The sequence below is a fragment of the Amblyomma mixtum genome, chromosome 3 (genome assembly GCF_055824585.1).
Source record: "Amblyomma mixtum isolate Tamu chromosome 3, ASM5582458v1, whole genome shotgun sequence".
Classification (NCBI taxonomy): Eukaryota; Metazoa; Arthropoda; class Arachnida; order Ixodida; family Ixodidae; genus Amblyomma; species Amblyomma mixtum.
The window spans coordinates 417,101,489-417,119,831 of record NC_143014.1 but is presented as its reverse complement, the minus strand read 5'-3'; the positions used below and the strand labels follow the sequence as shown (position 1 = coordinate 417,119,831).

General features: G+C 45.7%; 1 protein-coding gene across 4 annotated transcripts in view; it reads left to right on the top strand.

The window, feature by feature from the left end:
* The window catches only part of LOC149357774 (anaphase-promoting complex subunit 10-like), a 93,997-nt gene extending 78,482 nt beyond the window's left edge, over positions 1–15,515 (top strand). For 2 of the 4 annotated variants that reach the window (XM_089584928.1, XM_089584927.1), the window contains exon 6: positions 15,141–15,515. In XM_089584928.1, the coding sequence (XP_089441054.1) occupies positions 15,141–15,429 (289 nt within the window). In that variant the 3' untranslated portion in view covers positions 15,430–15,515. Of the gene's footprint in view, positions 1–12,359; positions 12,631–15,140 lie in introns of those variants that run through there. The other 2 variants (XR_016291890.1, XM_089584925.1) reach the window with 2 other exon arrangements.
* Positions 15,516–18,343: the final 2,828 nt, after the last annotated feature.

Below are 18,343 nucleotides of genomic sequence, written 5' to 3'. Positions count from 1 at the left end.
GATGAACACTGCGGTCGAGATAAGCACTCAAAAATTCATCTAAACATAAAGACAGATTGTTATTTATAGCCTGGAAGTCAGCCTTGCTGTAATCTCTGATGTATTTGAACTGCTTACGTGAGCGTGTTTTGGGTAGAGAGAGGTTGAAGTTTATTATCATGTGATCGCTTAACCCAGGCAAATAAATGATAGAAGACACGATGTCTGGAGATGATATGAGGATAAGATCAAGAAGGGATGAGGCAGTGGGAGTGACACGTGTGGGGAGCTCAATCAGTGGGGATAATCCGAAATCGGAACATTTGTGAAGGAAGTGGTTAGAATTGGAACACGCAGAAAAGACTGGACTATCATGATTCCACTCAATGTCTGGGAAGTTGAAATCCCGTAAAAGAAAAATGCTCACACCCGGAAAGCGAACAGAAATTGTATTGAGGCAGTCGTGCAAATCTTCAGAGGAACTTATGGGGCTTGACGGTGGTCGATAGCACACACCAATAACAATTTTCTTAAAACGGAAAGTTATACAGCACCACACAATTTCTAAACTAGTCACTACGGCAACACGAAAGCATTCAATTCGGTCATTTACAGCAAGTAAAACACCACCACCTTGCCTTTCATATCTGTCACATCGAAATAAGCTGTAATTCTTTTCACAAAGAAATACTTCAGTGTTCGACACGTTATCAGACAGCCATGTCTCTGTTAAGGCAATAATATCAGCACTGCAGTCATTTATCAATGCACTCAGGTCATCTCTTTTGGGCAAAAGACTTCGTGTGTTAGTAAAAACCACACTCAGACCAATGTTCTCAATGGCAGTACCACCACCCCTGGCGGGCCCCTACGTTCCAGTACCGGGTAGAGTACGACCAGAGCGAAGGGAGCGCGGAGACTCAATGGTTTCGTTGTTTACAGCAGGTCCAATTTCAAACACTAGGTCGGTTTCCGCATTACATGCATAGCATTTGCCATTGGCAATTAGTTTGTTGTGCCTTAAATTGATTTTTAAACCAAACTCTTTCGCATAGTGAATTAGCCGCTTTCTCGCCTAATGTGCCGCCGCAGAAAAATCTTCACTCATAAATACTTCATTTTCCTTCAGCAGAGATCGCTTTGAGTGCACTTGCACCTTGGTTTTATACGCGGCGAGTTTTACTATCCCGGGCCTGGTTTTGTTCTCGTCGAATCTACCGATTCTGTGCGCACGAGCAAGGCAATCAGTCGTTAAAGAGAGTTCCAATGTTTCGGCGATAAAGTTAAGAACATTTTCTTCACATTGCTCGTTAGTCTCGGTAGAGCTATCATCAAATCCGTAAAAGATAAGGTTGTCACGCCGTGAGCGGTCCTCGCTATCATCTAAACGAGCACGCAAAGCATTTCTTTCCCTTTGCACAAGTTCAAGTGCTTTACGTGTATCGCGAAGATCCCGTTGCAAGTTTTCAAAGCCAGTCGCTACGTTTTCGACAGCTTCGGGACGCTGTCTAATATCGGCAATATCGCGTGTTGCCGCCTGTTGGTCTCGCTTCAACTCGGATAAGGCGTCACACATCGTAGCCTGGGCTGCTTCCATGCGAATGTACCTTTGACGTATGTCATCCAGGATTTTCGAAATTTCAGGGAGCGACGCATTCCCTGGACCAGGGTTACTCTCTATATCACCACATGTCAAGAAAAGAACACTGAAGGGTTGCAGCACTGCTTCTGGGCCTGAAAGCAAAACTAAACACCGGTCATCAAATTTAAAACATTCATAAGGAAGTTGACTGACCTGCACAACTGCACAGCAATGGCCTCACCAGCGTGAGGCCATTGCTGCTGCGGTGCTTCCACGCCCACTGACAACGGTGCTCGAGATGCTCGGTTTTGTTGCCGACGTCAGCGCCGCACTCGTCGTTGTCGATGTTCCTCCGGATGCCTTGTTTGCAGCGAAGTCTCCCAGCGCCACCACTTCATTCAAGCAGAGGACGCAACTTGGTAACGAGGAGTTGAAGGCTAGCGCGTCAGGACTGTTGGGAAACAGATCCAAGGACAAGTCTGCGACGAAGCTCCCGCAGGCCGGAGCCGATGAAGGGCCATACCGGCAGGGGCCCAAGAAGGCACCGAGAAACTGCACAAAGAACAGAGACCAGCGTAAGGCCATTGCTGCTGCGGTGCTTCCGCGCCATGAAAGAGAATTTACGTGTGTGCCAGATGTGGCAGATCACTATTGCAGCAAAACGAATTCGAATAAAATCTTTGACGTGATGGTGAAGAATGTTATTAAGCATTTCACAGAAAATAAAATGACTGAAGTGAGTGCTTTTGTGCCTCTGATGCCTCTTTTCTTGGATAGCAATTCCATGAGTACTGGAAAAGGGATGTATGCTACGGTGGAAAAGATACCTGGGCGAAAAGTGCACCATGCTGCGCCATCTAATGTTTTTTTTCCGTAACGCAAGTGCAAGTACTTTTGGGGCACTGCAACAGCAACAACTGACTCTCTTGGATAACTCCAGAGCTCACTCTATGCGACTGTTTTTCACCAAATAAGCACTTTATCGGTCCCTTCATTACTAGGATCTTGTTGCTGCACTTCTCTTTGAGTAACTGTACTACTTGCGTCGCTTTGATGCCCATTCTACTTATGCCCCTAGCACTGGTTGGTTTCTTAAAGAAATTTTAATCAGACATATAATATCTATGTTTTGCTCATGCATGCACTTTTAGAAGAATACCTGAAGGTATCAGCATTTTCAGTTCATGTAACTAAACTCATCTTTCAGTGGCAAGCCTCTTTGCTTTTCTATATTTTAGGCTGTACTATTTGCTTGTAAAATTGGTGGTCCGTGACCTTCGGTGGCATTGTAGGGGCGACTTCCGGTTGCCGCTATTGGTTTGCAGTGTCCCTTCAGGCTACAGCCATCTAAGGGCACAGCTTGCGGTAATGTACTTTCAAGCATAATTTTGTTTTACAATGGGGCTTCCCTCTGAAAAATACCGAAAAAAATTACAATGCAAAATAGGTAATTTAAACAAAAGGAAATGAAGTGAGGCTTTGCAAGTATGGACCTTAGCCAAGGCTATCACAAGGTGCGGTAAGGTCGTCCCTGAGGCAACGCGATACTGCCAAAATTAGCTGGAAATGGTGCAATGTTGCAGGGGTTACACTTACTGAAAGGAGAAAATTAACAAAGTACGGATGCTGGACCACGTCTTAAAGTGGTACTGCTGAATCACTGTGTTTTCAAGGATTGTTCTGCTACCGTATACACCTCTGCACACAGACTGGGAAGCTACCGGCAAAGCGTTGTTTGGTAACTGTCATCACTCATTACTTAGTTAAATATGGTTTGGTTTGGTTTATTCGGGTTTAACGTCCCAAAGCGACTGAGGCAATGAGAGACGCCGTAGTGAAAGGCTCCGGAAATTTCGACCACCTGGGGTTCTTTAACGTGCACTGACATCGCACAGCATACGGGCCTCTAGAATTTCGCCTTGACGAAATTCAGCCGCTGCGGCCAGGGTCGAACCCGCGTCTTTCGGGTCAGCAGCCGAGTGCAGTAACCACTGAGCCACCGCGGCGGGGCACTTAGTTAAATATGGGGTCCTTCACTCCATGCAAGGACATTGACATGAAAGCTACAAACTGCTGGAAATGAAAAGTTGCATGTCATTCAGAGAGTTGCCCTCGGCCGAACTTTATGAGATATTCGACGAATACCTAGCGCAGTTCCCTCTTCCCTGCATCTCTGGAAGTATGTGCATATATCATATAGTGTAAAAAGAAAGTTTTCCATCTTTTTCTTCTTTCGTCCTTCCCACAGCGCAATGTATCCAACCCAAGCCTAGCTAAACTCTCCGCTTTTCTAATTTCCACTTTTCTTTCGCTGAGGTGTCTAAAGATACGCCCGACAGAGTGTTCATTCTCACTGAGCGTACGGCGTCTGTAGCTGCCGGCCCATGGCTAAAGTGACGTCCAATATGGTAGTGGATGCTGCCATCCAGTGCACTATTGCTACTTGCAACACTCTTCTCTGCGAAGCATTTGCAAGTTTCATGCCACATATCACGACTTTTGAGGAGCTGCAAGGGGAAGTTTTCCCATTCTTATATCGCCGCCTGTCATTCAGATGAAGTAAGACAAGCCCAGCTCTCCCAAAAAATCTCACATATATGTCTTCACACCCGCTTGCGTGTGCATGTAGCACTACCATCACTCGGACCAGTTCACATATGTTAGCAGCAAGCGACGCGGCGTACACCAGCATCTTGGTGCTTTCGCTCCAGTATTGTAATCTGTCGCCTCGTTCTGCTCATAATTTAAGCAAGTTATCACCAGCAGTGAAGCACAGCAGAATGCTTGCTAGATCGAGCGCCTATGCTGTGCACAGCACGCATATCCCTAGATGCATCTATCCGTACTACATAATAAAAAATACAATGCTAGCTCTTTTTTACCACCAGATATAATATTCATCTTTAAAATATTTATATTATGCCTCACAGCCATGGCAAAATCAATACTATGGCGAATTTATATACAGCGGTGACCTAGGTGATGCAAAGACATACTCCACCACAATACAGAAAATTATTGTGGAGCAACCGCAAAGCAGGAAGTTTGGAGTCCGAGGGGTTTTCTTTTGAGCCACACTGTGTCGTTCTTTATGGATCTCTCGCGCTCCAAATTTCCTGGGCATAAGAAGATTTCTGGTACTGCCTCCTGCAATAGGTGCGACTTCCATGAATGCTCCTGGAGTCCCAATATAAAGCTTGGAAGTGAACCCCCTGGGCTCTGAACTTTTGACAAAGACTGTGCAGACCATTTCCGGGCCAACATTGACATTTCTGAGGGGAATACGAGGAAATTGCCTAGCTCGCTGCTTGATCTTTCAGGTAGAGGTTTTCACATATTGAGTGATTCGAGCTTAGCGTGAGCCAATGGGTCCCTCTGAGCCACTGCCACACACCACACGTGTATTTGGAGCACCGATCCCGCACGCACACTCAGCTTCGACTAAGGGCAGCGGATTGTCGCAAGTAAACAAGTCTTCAAGTTCATGAAGCGGAGTTCGGCGCACGACACAAAAGCACACATGTGCACCATGTTGCATGGAAATAGCCGGAAATACTTTTGCAGTTCACACACTCTAACCAAACGATGTGTAGCGAACGGTGCAACCGGAGAATAGGGTGTTTGTCATGTGAACAAGCAGTTCATTGCATGGCGCTCTCGGAGTACGTGTGCCGAACACCAGTTGGCCCATTATGGGCAGAGAGTACACATTCTTGTGCCAAAGGTGTGACTAGATCTGGTCAAATTTAAAGGAGCACGATGAGATTAAATCGAGCAGACCACCGGCCAAGAATCAAATAGCCGGACTTTGAAAAACACTGTCAGATTTGCCCGATGTATTTGGAAACAAAAATGCTCCTGGTCCGTCCGACGTACTGAGAGAACGGGAGGGGGGGGGGAGGGGAATGCACCGGGCCCATCCGACGTACCTTTAGCCACAGCCTTTTCTCGCAGTCAGTAGCGAAAGCAAACCATACAAAAATTTCACTGCTCTATTTAATAACCCCATTGTGAGTTGCATAGACAAAAGACTTAGCAGATGCATGCAATGCGAAAACATGTTGGAGCTAAAGAACATTGTTTTTTGACATAACTCACAAAATGGGTGTTAACGTGAACAAGAAAGCCTCATTGACTTAGTGTGCTCAAATATTTGGCTGCAAAAGTGAAGCACTTTGGTTGCAAAGGCTTGTATACTAACACCATGATTCCAGTCATGCTGACTGACACGATAAGAACAAGCACCATGCATGATACGCCACTAAGCCAGAGTGTCAAGCAAGGTACTTTCTTCCAGTTCCCTGATTTTTCTATGGATTCCCTCACTATCTGAGTCAAAATCCTATGACCACTGAAGAGGCCGGAAAACACGGCGGCCAATGATAATGGACAGTATACATGATCTATTGACAGCAAAAAACTACATACTCAAACTTCAAACGCTGCAATCAAAACAAATTTGCTCTTATTTGAGGCAGTTGATTTCTTCTTGAAGAAAGTCCAGCTTCAGTGGGACTTATAAAGCTATCTTTGCTTTTTATGTTCCATTTCTCTAACACTGGTGGTTAACATAGCCTGTATTCTTCTGAGCGAACGTTGTTTCCACTAAGTGTGTTCATATTTGAAATTCTAGTTTTAAAGCGCATAGTTTTAAAAACTGGCTTAGAGTACAAGACAATTGTGTTTCCACCGAATAGAGCAATGAAAAGAACCAGACATTGGACAAATATTTAAATCCTCATCATTTATCCTATTCTTACACCGATTAAGCACCACAAAATAGGGACCAGAAATCATGTATTATTGGCACAATTCATACGAGGTACAAATTTGTTCAGGGAAAAAGGTTATGATGGTTTGACTTAACGCTTTCATAAGGGAACTTCTAAATGTTACCATGAAATATGGTAGGCTGTACAATATTTTATGCATGTTCCGACACAGAAAAGGCATATTTCTAGCTCGAGGCTAATCCAGCTAGATGAAAAATTTCCTCACTGGGGGGATATTTCAGTTAACCTCACAAATGCGACCAACTTAACAGAGGCAGAGTGCAGCGCATTGCTGAGAAACAGAAGATTATGTGCAAAGCCGTGCAAGAGCAGCAGCCTGGGCTACAACATGAGCGCAACAACCCAGCACATGCCACTGCAGCTAGCGTTTCAGCCACTTAGGGCACAAGGATATCAAATTTTATAAGGCGAACATGGCAGGCAGGGTGAGATAACTTGTAAAGGCGGTAAGCTTCTCGCATAGACCGGATCATGAAGTGTTTAGGTACCGATTCCTTTTCACCTTCCTTCTCCATTTTTACGACATATTTAATGTTCAGAATTTGTCTGAAGCGATGGAGTGTATCCATAATGTAATATTCTAAAACCACGTTCATGTCACCGTGCTTTTGCTTACATCTTGTGAATCTCTCCTCCGTTGACCATACGCCTTTTTCATTCACCAGCTTCGCTTTTTGAACAGCACACCTCGTTGCCTGAGGAATGATGACCTGCACATCTAGCACAGTGAGGATACATGGCAGCACTGTCAGCAATCGGGAACATTCTTGAAAGGACGCCTGGTGCTATAAAATTTGGGATCTCGCAAGGCATTATGTAGCTTCGAAGCAGCTGCCTAGCGCGGCTCTTTTCTACAGTGGAGGTAGCTCAATAAAGGCTTCTTTAGAGTAGCGACGGGCACATTGAATTCTTAAGTAAAATCCAAATAAACACAAATTAACCCCGCCGTTGTCGCCCAATGGTTACGGCACTCGGCTGCTGACCCGAAAGACTCAGGTTCGATCCCGGCCACGGCGACCGTGTTTCGATGGAATGGAAATGCAAGGCGCCCGTGTAGTGTACGATATCAGTGCACATTAAGGAACCACACCTGGTCAAAATTTCCAAAGCCCTTCACTACATCTCCCATTGCCTGAGTTGCTTTAGGATGTTAAAAGCCATGAAAGCATGAAACAAATTGGTCCTAAAAGCACGTGCAATAATATGCCTCGAGCCATATAAGTCATTGTGTTAAAAGAATATGCAAAGCAAGTAGGGCCTTTAAATCTTTCATTATAGGAAAGTACAGCTATGAACTCGGAAACTGCATCGTTTCAAATTTAGCCACTTAGATCGAGTACTATATCGACGTTCTGATGCTTGAGCTTCCTAAAAAAAATAATACGCACTACTAAAGACTGAAAACATGAACTGTATTTTGTATTTATTTTTCAAACCCAAACAATATACTACAAATCATATTAGTATGTTATACATACGAAGTACTGAGGTGTATTCAGAGAAATTTTAAGAAAATCAAAAGTTTTTTTTTCAAATCCACAGAAAACTTGCTTCTTTTTGGCTATTTTGAAATTTTGTCAATTTTGACGCACTGTAGAGAAAAAACCTACCGGTCCAGAATTATAAAATTCCTCAGAAGAAAAAGCAACTGGGAAATACTGAGAAAAATATACATCGGTGATATCTCAACGCGTCTAGCTTAACGGTTGTGCTAAAAAGCGCCTTTTTTGCAGCGCACACTTTCTTGAGCAAAGTTCACGATTTTTTCCCCTGAAGAAGAAGGCAACAAACAAAATGTTATCTAATGTTTGCAAGAGTACAGTTAAGTTGCTAAGATTAACTTAGAAAATACTCATGCGTGACAAAAATATGGTGCTTACAGGAGGGCCCCAAACTTGAAACTTTCCGAAATGGAAAAAATCACACTCTCCACCTCTTATGATTACGATTTTTTCCCAAGAAAACTACAGTGTTACTTGCAAAACCAAGGTTCATTTCTTTGTGTAGATATATATATATATAGTGTTATTAATTGTTATTAAAACTTAACCTCTCCAGAAGTATCCTCTAGCAATGTGAGCAATTCGAATCTGCAAGACGTCAAGCATCCTTGAACAATCATCTTCAACCCAATTTCCCTCTACAAGATCCAGAGGGGACATCCACTACATAAATACCCCCGAAAGCTGAAGATTTGACAGCCGTCGCCGGAGCTCAGAGCTAGAGCGCCGGACGTGTAATTCGGAGGTCGTGGGTTCAGCTCCCACCGGCGGCATGCGGTTGTTTTTTATTCTGCTTTTCTAATCAATTAGCTTTAAGCGATAACATATTCAGTGATATTCTACATTGATCAACACCACAAAATAAATAAATTAATTAAAAATCCACTGTGTGCCTTGGTTTCTGTGGCTGTTGGCTTCTCTCATATATATATATATATATATATATATATATATATATATATATATATATATATATATAGGATATACTATAGCTACGATTCGGACTATCTGGCTTATATATATATATATAGCAAACAAGTGAAGGGGTATGAGGGGCTCGTTAGAAATATGAAATAAGCCAACAGCCACAGAAACCAAGGGGCACAGGGGATTTTTAATTTATTTATTTATTTTGTGGTGTTGATCAATTTAGAATATTACTGAATATGTTATTGCTTAAAGCTAATTGATGAGAAAAGCAGAAGAAAAAACAACCACTGCCGCCGGTGGGTTCCGAACCCACGACCTCCGAATTACGCGTCCGGTGCTCTACCTCTGAGCTACGGCGAAGGCTGTCAAATGTTCTGCTTTCGGGGGTATTTATGTTTACAAGTAACCTAACCTTGAGAGTGTTCATCAGCGCCACCCACGTTCATAAGCGGCGGACGTAGAACGTCCTGAGTAGCCGCAGGTGTGACGTAGAACGTCATCGAACGGAGAGGGTGGAAGCTACGTGAGAACCCTCTTATGCTTCCTATGGCGTCAAGGCTGCCAGAACCGAGGCCCTCGCTAAGCAATTAAGCAAACAAGTGAAGGGGTATGAGGGGCTCGTTATAAATATGAAATAAGCCAACAGCCACAGAAACCAAGGGGCACAGGGGATTTTTAATTTATTTATTTATTTTGTGGTGTTGATCAATTTAGAATATTACTGAATATGTTATCGCTTAATCCCACCGGCGGCAGTGGTTGTTTTTTCTTCTGCTTTTCTCATCAATTAGCTTTAAGCGATAACATATTAAGTAATATTCTAAATTGATCAACACCACAAAATAAATAAATTAATTAAAAATCCCCTGTGCCCCTTGGTTTCTGTGGCTGTTGGCTTATTTCATATTTATAACGAGCCCCTCATACCCCTTCACTTGTTTGCTTAATTGTTTAGCGAGGGCCTCGGTTCTGGCAGCCTTGACGCCATAGGAAGCATAAGAGGGTTCTCAAGTAGCTTCCACCCTCTCCGTTCGATGACGTTCTACGTCACACCTGCGGCTACTCAGGACGTTCTACGTCCGCTGCTTATGAACGTGGGTGGCGCTGATGAACACTCTCAAGGTTAGGTTACTTGTAAACATAAATACCCCCGAAAGCAGAAGATTTGACAGCCGTCGCCGTAGCTCCGAGGTAGAGCACCGGACGCGTAATTCGGAGGTCGTGGGTTCGGATCCCACCGGCGGCAGTGGTTGTTTTTTCTTCTGCTTTTCTCATCAATTAGCTTTAAGCGATAACATATTCAGTAATATTCTAAATTGATCAACACCACAAAATAAATAAATTAATTAAAAATCCCCTGTGCCCCTTGGTTTCTGTGGCTGTTGGCTTATTTCATATATATATATATATATATATATATATATATATATATATATATATATATATATATATATATATATAAGCCAGATAGTTCGAATCGTAGCTATAGTATATCCTCCAAATAAAGCCGGAACCACATAAGCTCCCAGAGCTCATCAAAGAAGCCCCAGCAGCAGTAGTGGATATGCGATCAAACCATCCCAACGTTCATCGCACAGTTACATGAACACAAGTCCTCGTACATACTAATAGTGAAAGAATGCTGACAATTTCTGCGAAGTACCATCTATGACACCAAATCCATCAAATCTGCATGGCGACACATTCAAATCTATATATAAGCAATGGATCCTTACATGGCCACTAAAGGGTTACATTGCATGCACATATGCACTCTTCAGCAAAACCTCGCCCCCAGGTCCTGTGATGCCGTGGCCAAATATATATGACCACTATGAGCAAGCAATATGTATAACTTCCACCAGAACAGCCATACACGGCTACACAATCCCAGAAGCAATATAGTACCACCCTCTCCAACCCTTTTATCTTAGTGACTGGGCACCATGCAATGCAGGTAGTACAGCCATAATCTGTAAAGAAGTGGTTGCAGATCAACTCCAGAAAAAAATAGTTTTATCTGTCTTTCCTTTCTACAGATTTCTTTAGAGCGCTATTTTACCAGCTCCATTAACCAATCAGCAGCAGAAGCAAAATTTCATTCCATAGCTGATTAGTTGTCTGGGTTCTGCAAACATTTTCTTACTTTTTAAAGATTGCTTTTGCACTTTGCCAGCATTTTTATAAAAGGGTCCTATGATAAAGTGGTATATACCTATAACTTCGATCATCACTGGATATGTGAGAAGTGCCAAAAACAAAACAAGGAAGGTTATCAGAACTCAGTTAACAAGTGAGGTCAGTACTTACCGCTGTGTAACTCCAAGCAGGGGCTTGTTTACTTGCGGTGCACAACATTGGAAGCAAAGTGCATGAAAAACATGAGCTTGAAAGCTTGGCATGGGTTGGTTGCGTGCATCACTGCCAGGGTGTAAAGGCATAGGGGGAAGCTCTTTGCAGTAAGGAAACTGCCTCCTGCACAAAACAAGTTTTAAATCAGGAATGCTCGCCCGAGTGCGGTACCACAGGGAATTACACCTTTTGCAATGATGATTTATTGATTGATTTATGCGGTTTAACGTCCCAAAGCGACTAAGGCTATGAGAGACGCCGTAGTGGAGGGCTCCGGAAATTTCGACCACCTGGGGTTCTTTAACGTGCACTAACATCGCACAGTAGACAGGCCTCTAGAATTTCTCCTCGAAATATATTCCACCGCCGCGGCCGGGATCGAGCCCGCGTCTTTCGGGTCAGCAGCCGAGCGCCATAACGACTGAGCCACCGCGGCGGCTCCTTTTGCAATGATGAAAGGAGAACATGGCATGTCCCCGATGTCGTCATCACTGGCAGATTCCTGGCATAAGAAGGAGTTAAATGCATATAAGAATTGTCTACTAAAGTAGCACCATGTGAAAGCTGCAACTTTAAACCAGTTAGAAATAAGCATGTAGCAGAGCATAAATTAAAATAAGAGCAAAAAAGAGGCCCTCCATCGAGTGGTGTCAAGGGACTGTCTTAGCACTGCAGTTAATCCAGCTGACCGGTAGTGAATAACCTTGCACCTGCCAACCCCCTCAAATGTAACACTACTAGGTCACAGGGGATTATTTAACATAAGTAGAGCGCAGCTTGCGTTTTATCTAAGCCAGCGAGCAAAATGTTTGTAAATGGATGTTTTAAGTAGCACAGTGCGAGGTACTAAGGTGCGCAGTCGCCGTGATGGGCGCATTGCTGCGGAAAGTACGCGCTCGCGTAGTGTATGCTGAATGGTGTACAGTTATCTCGAGGCGCCCATTTAACGAGTACAAGAACTATTTGCTAAAGAAGCACCAGAAAAACGCATGCAGCAGATATCGTATTCAACAGCCACAGAGCCCGAGCAGACGCGCGCGGCACGGTTGTGGGCGGGGTGGATGGATGGATGGTAGTGGCGTAACCCTTCGTATCGGGCGGTGGCTTGCGCCTACTAGCCCAGGATTCCACCCCCCCCCCCTTTTTCAATTTGTTTGTATTTTAATCTGTGTAATTTGGCCATCTTTTATAAAGTTACTCCTGCCTTGACCTCTTCCATAGGCTGGCCGAAACGATGGTGATTGCCACTGGAGGACCCGGAGTGAGCTCGCATGTCGAAGGGGCTCAAAAATCAGCAATATCGACTCGAATGACATCAGTGCCGTTGGAAAACTTCCCTGTGGCAGTGCAAGTTCGGCAATTGGAACGCCCGTGTAGAAACTTTCGGCTGAAAACTAAAATCACAATGTTAAACCTTACAAAATAAACGCAATTACTGCACTAGTTGCACCTGCGTGAATAAACGACGATAAAAATAAAAAGATACAACGTACACTTGTGATCCTTTCTTGACGAGAAACGAATTTGAAAAGCCCGCGCTCTTTGACGTGCTCCTCCGCTAACCAATCGAGTACTTCCCTGGCCTAAAATTTCCCGCGCTTACTCAGTTTTAGGTGTGCATATCTGCAGACAAAGCAAAATTTGTGCCCACTTCACTTTCCCGAAACTATAACACTCTTCCCTGTTTCTCGCTTGTGTTCCTCTCTCTTCCGCGCGCTGTGCACCTTTTGTGAGACATAGTGAAGCAGCAGTGACGCATCGGGGGTAAAGCGGCTGTGGTGGGCACGCTATTTCGAAATAATAGCATTCGCTTTCCACTCATACGCAGGCGTGCTCTTGATTCTTTGGAAGTGAATTAGGACACTCAAAACAAGTTATGGAGACTGCTAGTCTTGAGATCTGCAGTGGTAATTAAAGCTGCCCGTCCACTTAAGATTTTCCAAGTGCCCCGGCGATTTATCTCACTGCCCTTTTCAACAGCGGTACAAGCCCGCAACAACACTGCCAAAAGACAATAAAAAGCGCATCATTGATTCCGGTAAAAAATTGGCAGGGGCTTAGCTAAGGTAAAGCCTGGATATCTCGAAGCGAAAAGCTGCGGTAATGCTTATATTTTAGCTTATGGTTATGGTTGGTTATTGGGGTTTAGCGTCCGAAAGCAACTCAGGCTATGAGAGACGCCGTAGTGCAGGGCTCCGGAAATTTCGACCACCTCGGGTTCTTTAACGTGCACTGACATCGCACAGAACACGGGCCTCTAAAATTTCGCCTCCATCGAAATTCAGCCGCTGCGGCCGGCGTCGAACCCGCGTCTTTCGGGCCAGCAGCCGAGCGCCGTAACCACTGAGCCACCACGGCGGGGTTAGCTTATGGTTATGCTTTATGATTTAGCCTATGGATATGCTTACGGTTTAGCTTATGGTTATGCTTTATGATTTCGCCTATGGATATGCTTACGGTTTAACTTATAGATATGCTTATGGTTTAGGTTTGGTTTGGTTTTATGGGGTTTAACGTCCCAAAGCGACTAAGGCTATGAGAGACGCCGTAGTGGAGGGCTCCGGAAATTTCGACCACCTGGGGTTCTTTAACGTGCACTGACATCGCACAGTATACGGGCCTCGAATTTCTCCTCCAAAGAAATTCAACCGCCGCGGCCGGGATCGAACCCGCGTCTTTCGGGCCAGCAGCCGAGCACCATAGCCACTGAGCCACCGCGGCGGCGCTTATGGTTTAACTTACGGTTATGCTTATGATTTATCCTATGGTTATGCTTACGGCTTAACTTATGGTTATTCTTTGGTTAGCTTATGGTTATGCTATACGTCTGCCTTGTGTAGTTATGAAAATTGCTTATCAATGATATATACCATAAGTTATGCAGGATTATTAAACTTCTTTATTCATCATTGTTGGGCACATTGAATGCGCACGCCTATTCTCTGCAAGCGGTTATATAGCCGGCCTCCGCGATAAACACGCGCTTGCGGCGAACGTCAAACGATGACGCATCGCGCACGGCAGCGTGCGCCTGTTCTGATGGGCAAGCGCACCTTATATACCCCTCCTTCCAAATGCGCACTGCGCACGGCTGCGGCGAAAGGTCAAACGATGGCGAGGAGGAGAAGTGGCGGCGCACATGCGCAGTAGCCTGCGCCGTGAGTGACGTCACTCATGCTCCGACATACGCCGGCTCACGCGAAGCGCTGTATTGACTAGCGTAGTGAAGCTTTTCGCTTCAAAATGTGCGCCACTTACCTTGTGTGCGAACGCTCTGAACGGTGAATGTCCCGGACGCAGCACGCCGGTATTATTCTAGCTTTCCGCTCATCACGTCAATTCCGCCAATAGATGAATGCAAGACCGCAGCAAATAGGACTGCAGAATGTGCACTGCTTCTCATTCTGCGCGCTAATATTGCGCTTAGAAACTTTTTGACGCTCAAAATATGTGACGGGACTGAAGAAAGGTGGCAATGGTTTTTCTGATCACTTTTTTGTGCAATGGTGGTGCTCACGTGACCAAAGTTCGGTGAGATGGGGGGTGTTGCGGCTCCAAAAACAGAAAAGTACTTTCTTTTTCCGTGAACGCGTTTCTGTTAAAGGCGTAAAAGGGATATTCTCTCTATGACAACAGAAAATTTCCGTAAAAATACCTGCAATTTCACACACATTTCTTAACTGTCATTCTTGTGTTCACCCTGTCGCACTCCTGCGCCGCTGTTATGCCCAAGAGTGCAGTGTGGATCAGGTGGCCGCGGCGTGATCTCCACAGTCAGGCCACTCCTTTCCTACCCCTCTCCTCTCGACATTCATCCGCAACTGCGCGGAATGCTCCACATTCGTACCACGAACGCATATTCTAGGCTAAAGAGGCGGTCCTAATCAGCTAACGCCGGTCAATTTCAGTTTGCGCCCCACATTTGCTGATTGCTGTTGCCCGCTGAATGAAATTGCCCGCATGCTATACAGTGTCAACATTTGGTCTGTCCTATGTTTCCAGGATTGCCGTGAAAGTGGGAAGCACTTTCCACGACCTGCGGGTGGTCAAAACTGTTCACCTGAATGAGCCAACGAGATGGGTGCACATTGCTATGCAAGACTTGGCTGGCCACCCTGTCCGCGCCTTCCATGTGCAGATTGCGGTCTTGGAGAACCACATGGATGGCTTCGACACCCGTCTGAGACAGATCAAGTTGTACTCTCCTGCTGCTCAGCGAGCCATCGTCAGTGTCTTGCCCGGCCTCAACTTCACGAGTCCGGAATGCATTGCCTTCAGCTGCATCCGCTGAGACATCAGCGTGTAAGCATTATTGCACGATAGAGCAGGATGGGATTTTGTACTGATTTAAGCAACTTAAAGCGATTCGTTTCTGCACATGTGTCGTGTTTTCATACGTGATCTTCTCAATCCGGCTATTCTTGTCTCTACTCTTGCTCAAGGTCAAGCATAACTGACTGCACGGAAGAATCTAAAAAAGTCGTTACGTCGTTACAAATTTCTGACAGGGAACAATGAATTGCTAGACGTGAGCAGTAGTTGTACACAAAGGGCTATACTTCGTGTCATATGGCATCCTTGCTTGCTCCAAGCATTGTTCGTCAGCCTGTGTCTGACCAGATATGTGTAATACCGTGAGCGCACCGCGCAGTTTTAACAAAGATTATAAAGGAGAGCAAACCACGATATTGGCTGTACTGAAGACAGTACTATCGTACCGCGCGTGCGTGTAATAGCCAGACCGACACAGTGAAACAGACTTCGCAGCAGAGACTCATCTTCAGTCATCTTGTATTGCACTTAAGAACCTGACGGCAAAGAGGAGCGCCGGTCGAGCCAACACTGCTCTCTGCCTTCGTAGTGCAAAGGGTGGCTCGCGAGGCCGCCGCGTATAGCAGCGCACGAACACTCGCTGGCGTTGAAGCAGCGGATCTTTCACGATGCTTCCGTGGCCACATCTGCCAATAAAAATAAAGGGAGCAAAAACGCCACACCTGAACCGCGCTTAAATGGTATAGCGTCTCGGCAGCTGGCAGGCGCTGAAAAATCTCGAAGAAGACAGGGTGGTGGCCATTCTTGCCGGACATAAGGATGCCCACATTACTTAATCTGCAGTCGCGTCCGAAGCCCTGCGGTCGGTAAATAAGTGCGCGATTACTTTTACCACGCCAGGTTTAGAAGTTTATTCTTTTTAGAGATTTCATGTGCAGTCTTCCCTAGCTGGCCAACTAAGCCGCTTGTGCTCTGACTCCTCACGGGGACGCTGATCCGTCCCTGGTTCATGCATGCTATACGAAACCAGCAGCCTACAAGACCTGGCTCTCATCCGTATTTTGTTGCCAGCATCAGTTTAGCTCTACCGGGACGCCGACTGGTTCGTGGGCCACGCATGCTATACGAGACCAGCACTGTACCAGCTCTGGTAAGGAGCTCCATACTGAGTGCGTGAGGAAGAACGTCGGACACCGCCGTATCTTAACAGCTTTCACGAAGGAGAAAGTGATTGTTGGTTTCAACCAGGACAACGGTTACTGTACCAGTAGCTTATTTGTGGATTGCATTCGTCGGCGGCAGTCACCTGAGGGACCACGAATGCGCATTAGTTATATGCACCGGCACTATAAGCCAGCACACTGAACTGCAATCCAGGAATGGGTATCTGAGACAGGAAATGAACACTTATGCAAGCATTCGTCGTCATATTTGCTTGCATTGAGTAGCCAACGTATGCAGCGCTCTTCGCAGCCATAGCTTCGGATTTAAGCTAAGAAAGGCAAGAACTGAGGTAAGGTACAGAAAGAGCGGCTGGCTCTTCCCGAATGGTTTTGTTTCTTTAGCCTGAAACGACAGCCGACTTTAATAATGCCATAGCGGGCTGTAAGAAAGGTCATAATAAGCTATTTATTGAACTTGCGATACTGTATCGAAATTAAATGCGGGTTAAATGCTCTCCAATGTTTCCGGACACCTTATTCCCTTTAAGGGGATAACTTGCGGCTTTTTTCTGACAGAGTGTTGCACCTAGCAGTGACTTATTTGTTTCAGGAGAATTTACAGTCTTTCAGGAAAAATCTTAGCTGTGTCCATTCTTCTTCTCGTGCATTCCCTCCCAAAGTGGCCCCTCTCGTGGCACTTGTAGCACGGTCGCACAGGACGCCCCTCAGCTGTGCTGCCTCCCGATTGAGACCACGTAGCGGACCGCTTCTCGGCAGAATGTTTTCCCGTTGCGGCCGGGGCTGATTCTACTGATGATCTACACTTCCGACTTTCTTCGAAATTCTCTGCGAGGTCGACAAGGTCATTAGGTTAAAGGAATCCTCTTTTCTAATCAGTGCTACGTATACCCTCGCATCGGCGCCAAAGCATTCCTTCAGTCGGTTAGCCGCCATAAATCTTAAATTCCTCCATCGTGCGCACTTTACGGCTGTCTAGATATTATTCGAGGTCATTCTCCAGCCCTAGAGAAAACTGCTTCCACGTTTTGCCGGCTGCCTTGCTGCTTGGCGAGATTAGTCTCTTGTTTTCTGCAGCCGACAGTCTGAGTCCATGAAGAATTTTATCTTTGAGAGCGCCAAATTTTTTCCTTTGCTCGGCTGATAACCGCACGAGCCCCCGCGCCCTTCGCTCAGCCTCGGCAAGACCAGTCCGGCCCACCACTCGTTCGGGACGTCGTACGAGTATAAGGTAACTTCCACCTCCTCAAACCATTCAGGCACTAACCGCTCGTGACTCGGCATAGGTGCCAAGACGCCTTTCAATAGGCTGGCATATTTTAGCCTCCAATCTTCGTCTGCGCCGGTGTTCATTGCTGCGGTGCTTCCGCTATCGCTAGCCTCCGTGCTCTGCCCCCATCGCAATCGCTCTGTTGCTAGAATCAATTGCTGAATTCTCCGTCTGCTATTCTACAATCTTTAATGGCAACCGCAGCAATGTGAGCTGCTCCGACGTCGCTACTGGTACAGCGTCTACATCGCCCTCGCTTATGTTGCCCACGGCTGCCAACTCTTCAGTCTGGTCCCCTTCTTCCATATTGGCTCCCTGCTTATTGCTGCCGCTCACCGCACCGCCCGGTGGCATGGCTCGCCGTGTCCCGGCTTCATCCGGCTTTCCAGGCGGTTGTCGAGGTACGGTGTTGTCGCCGTTCCCGCAGACTCCAGTTCTGTCAAAGCCGGTCCTGTCCGACGGCGCCAGTAAAGTTTCGAAGC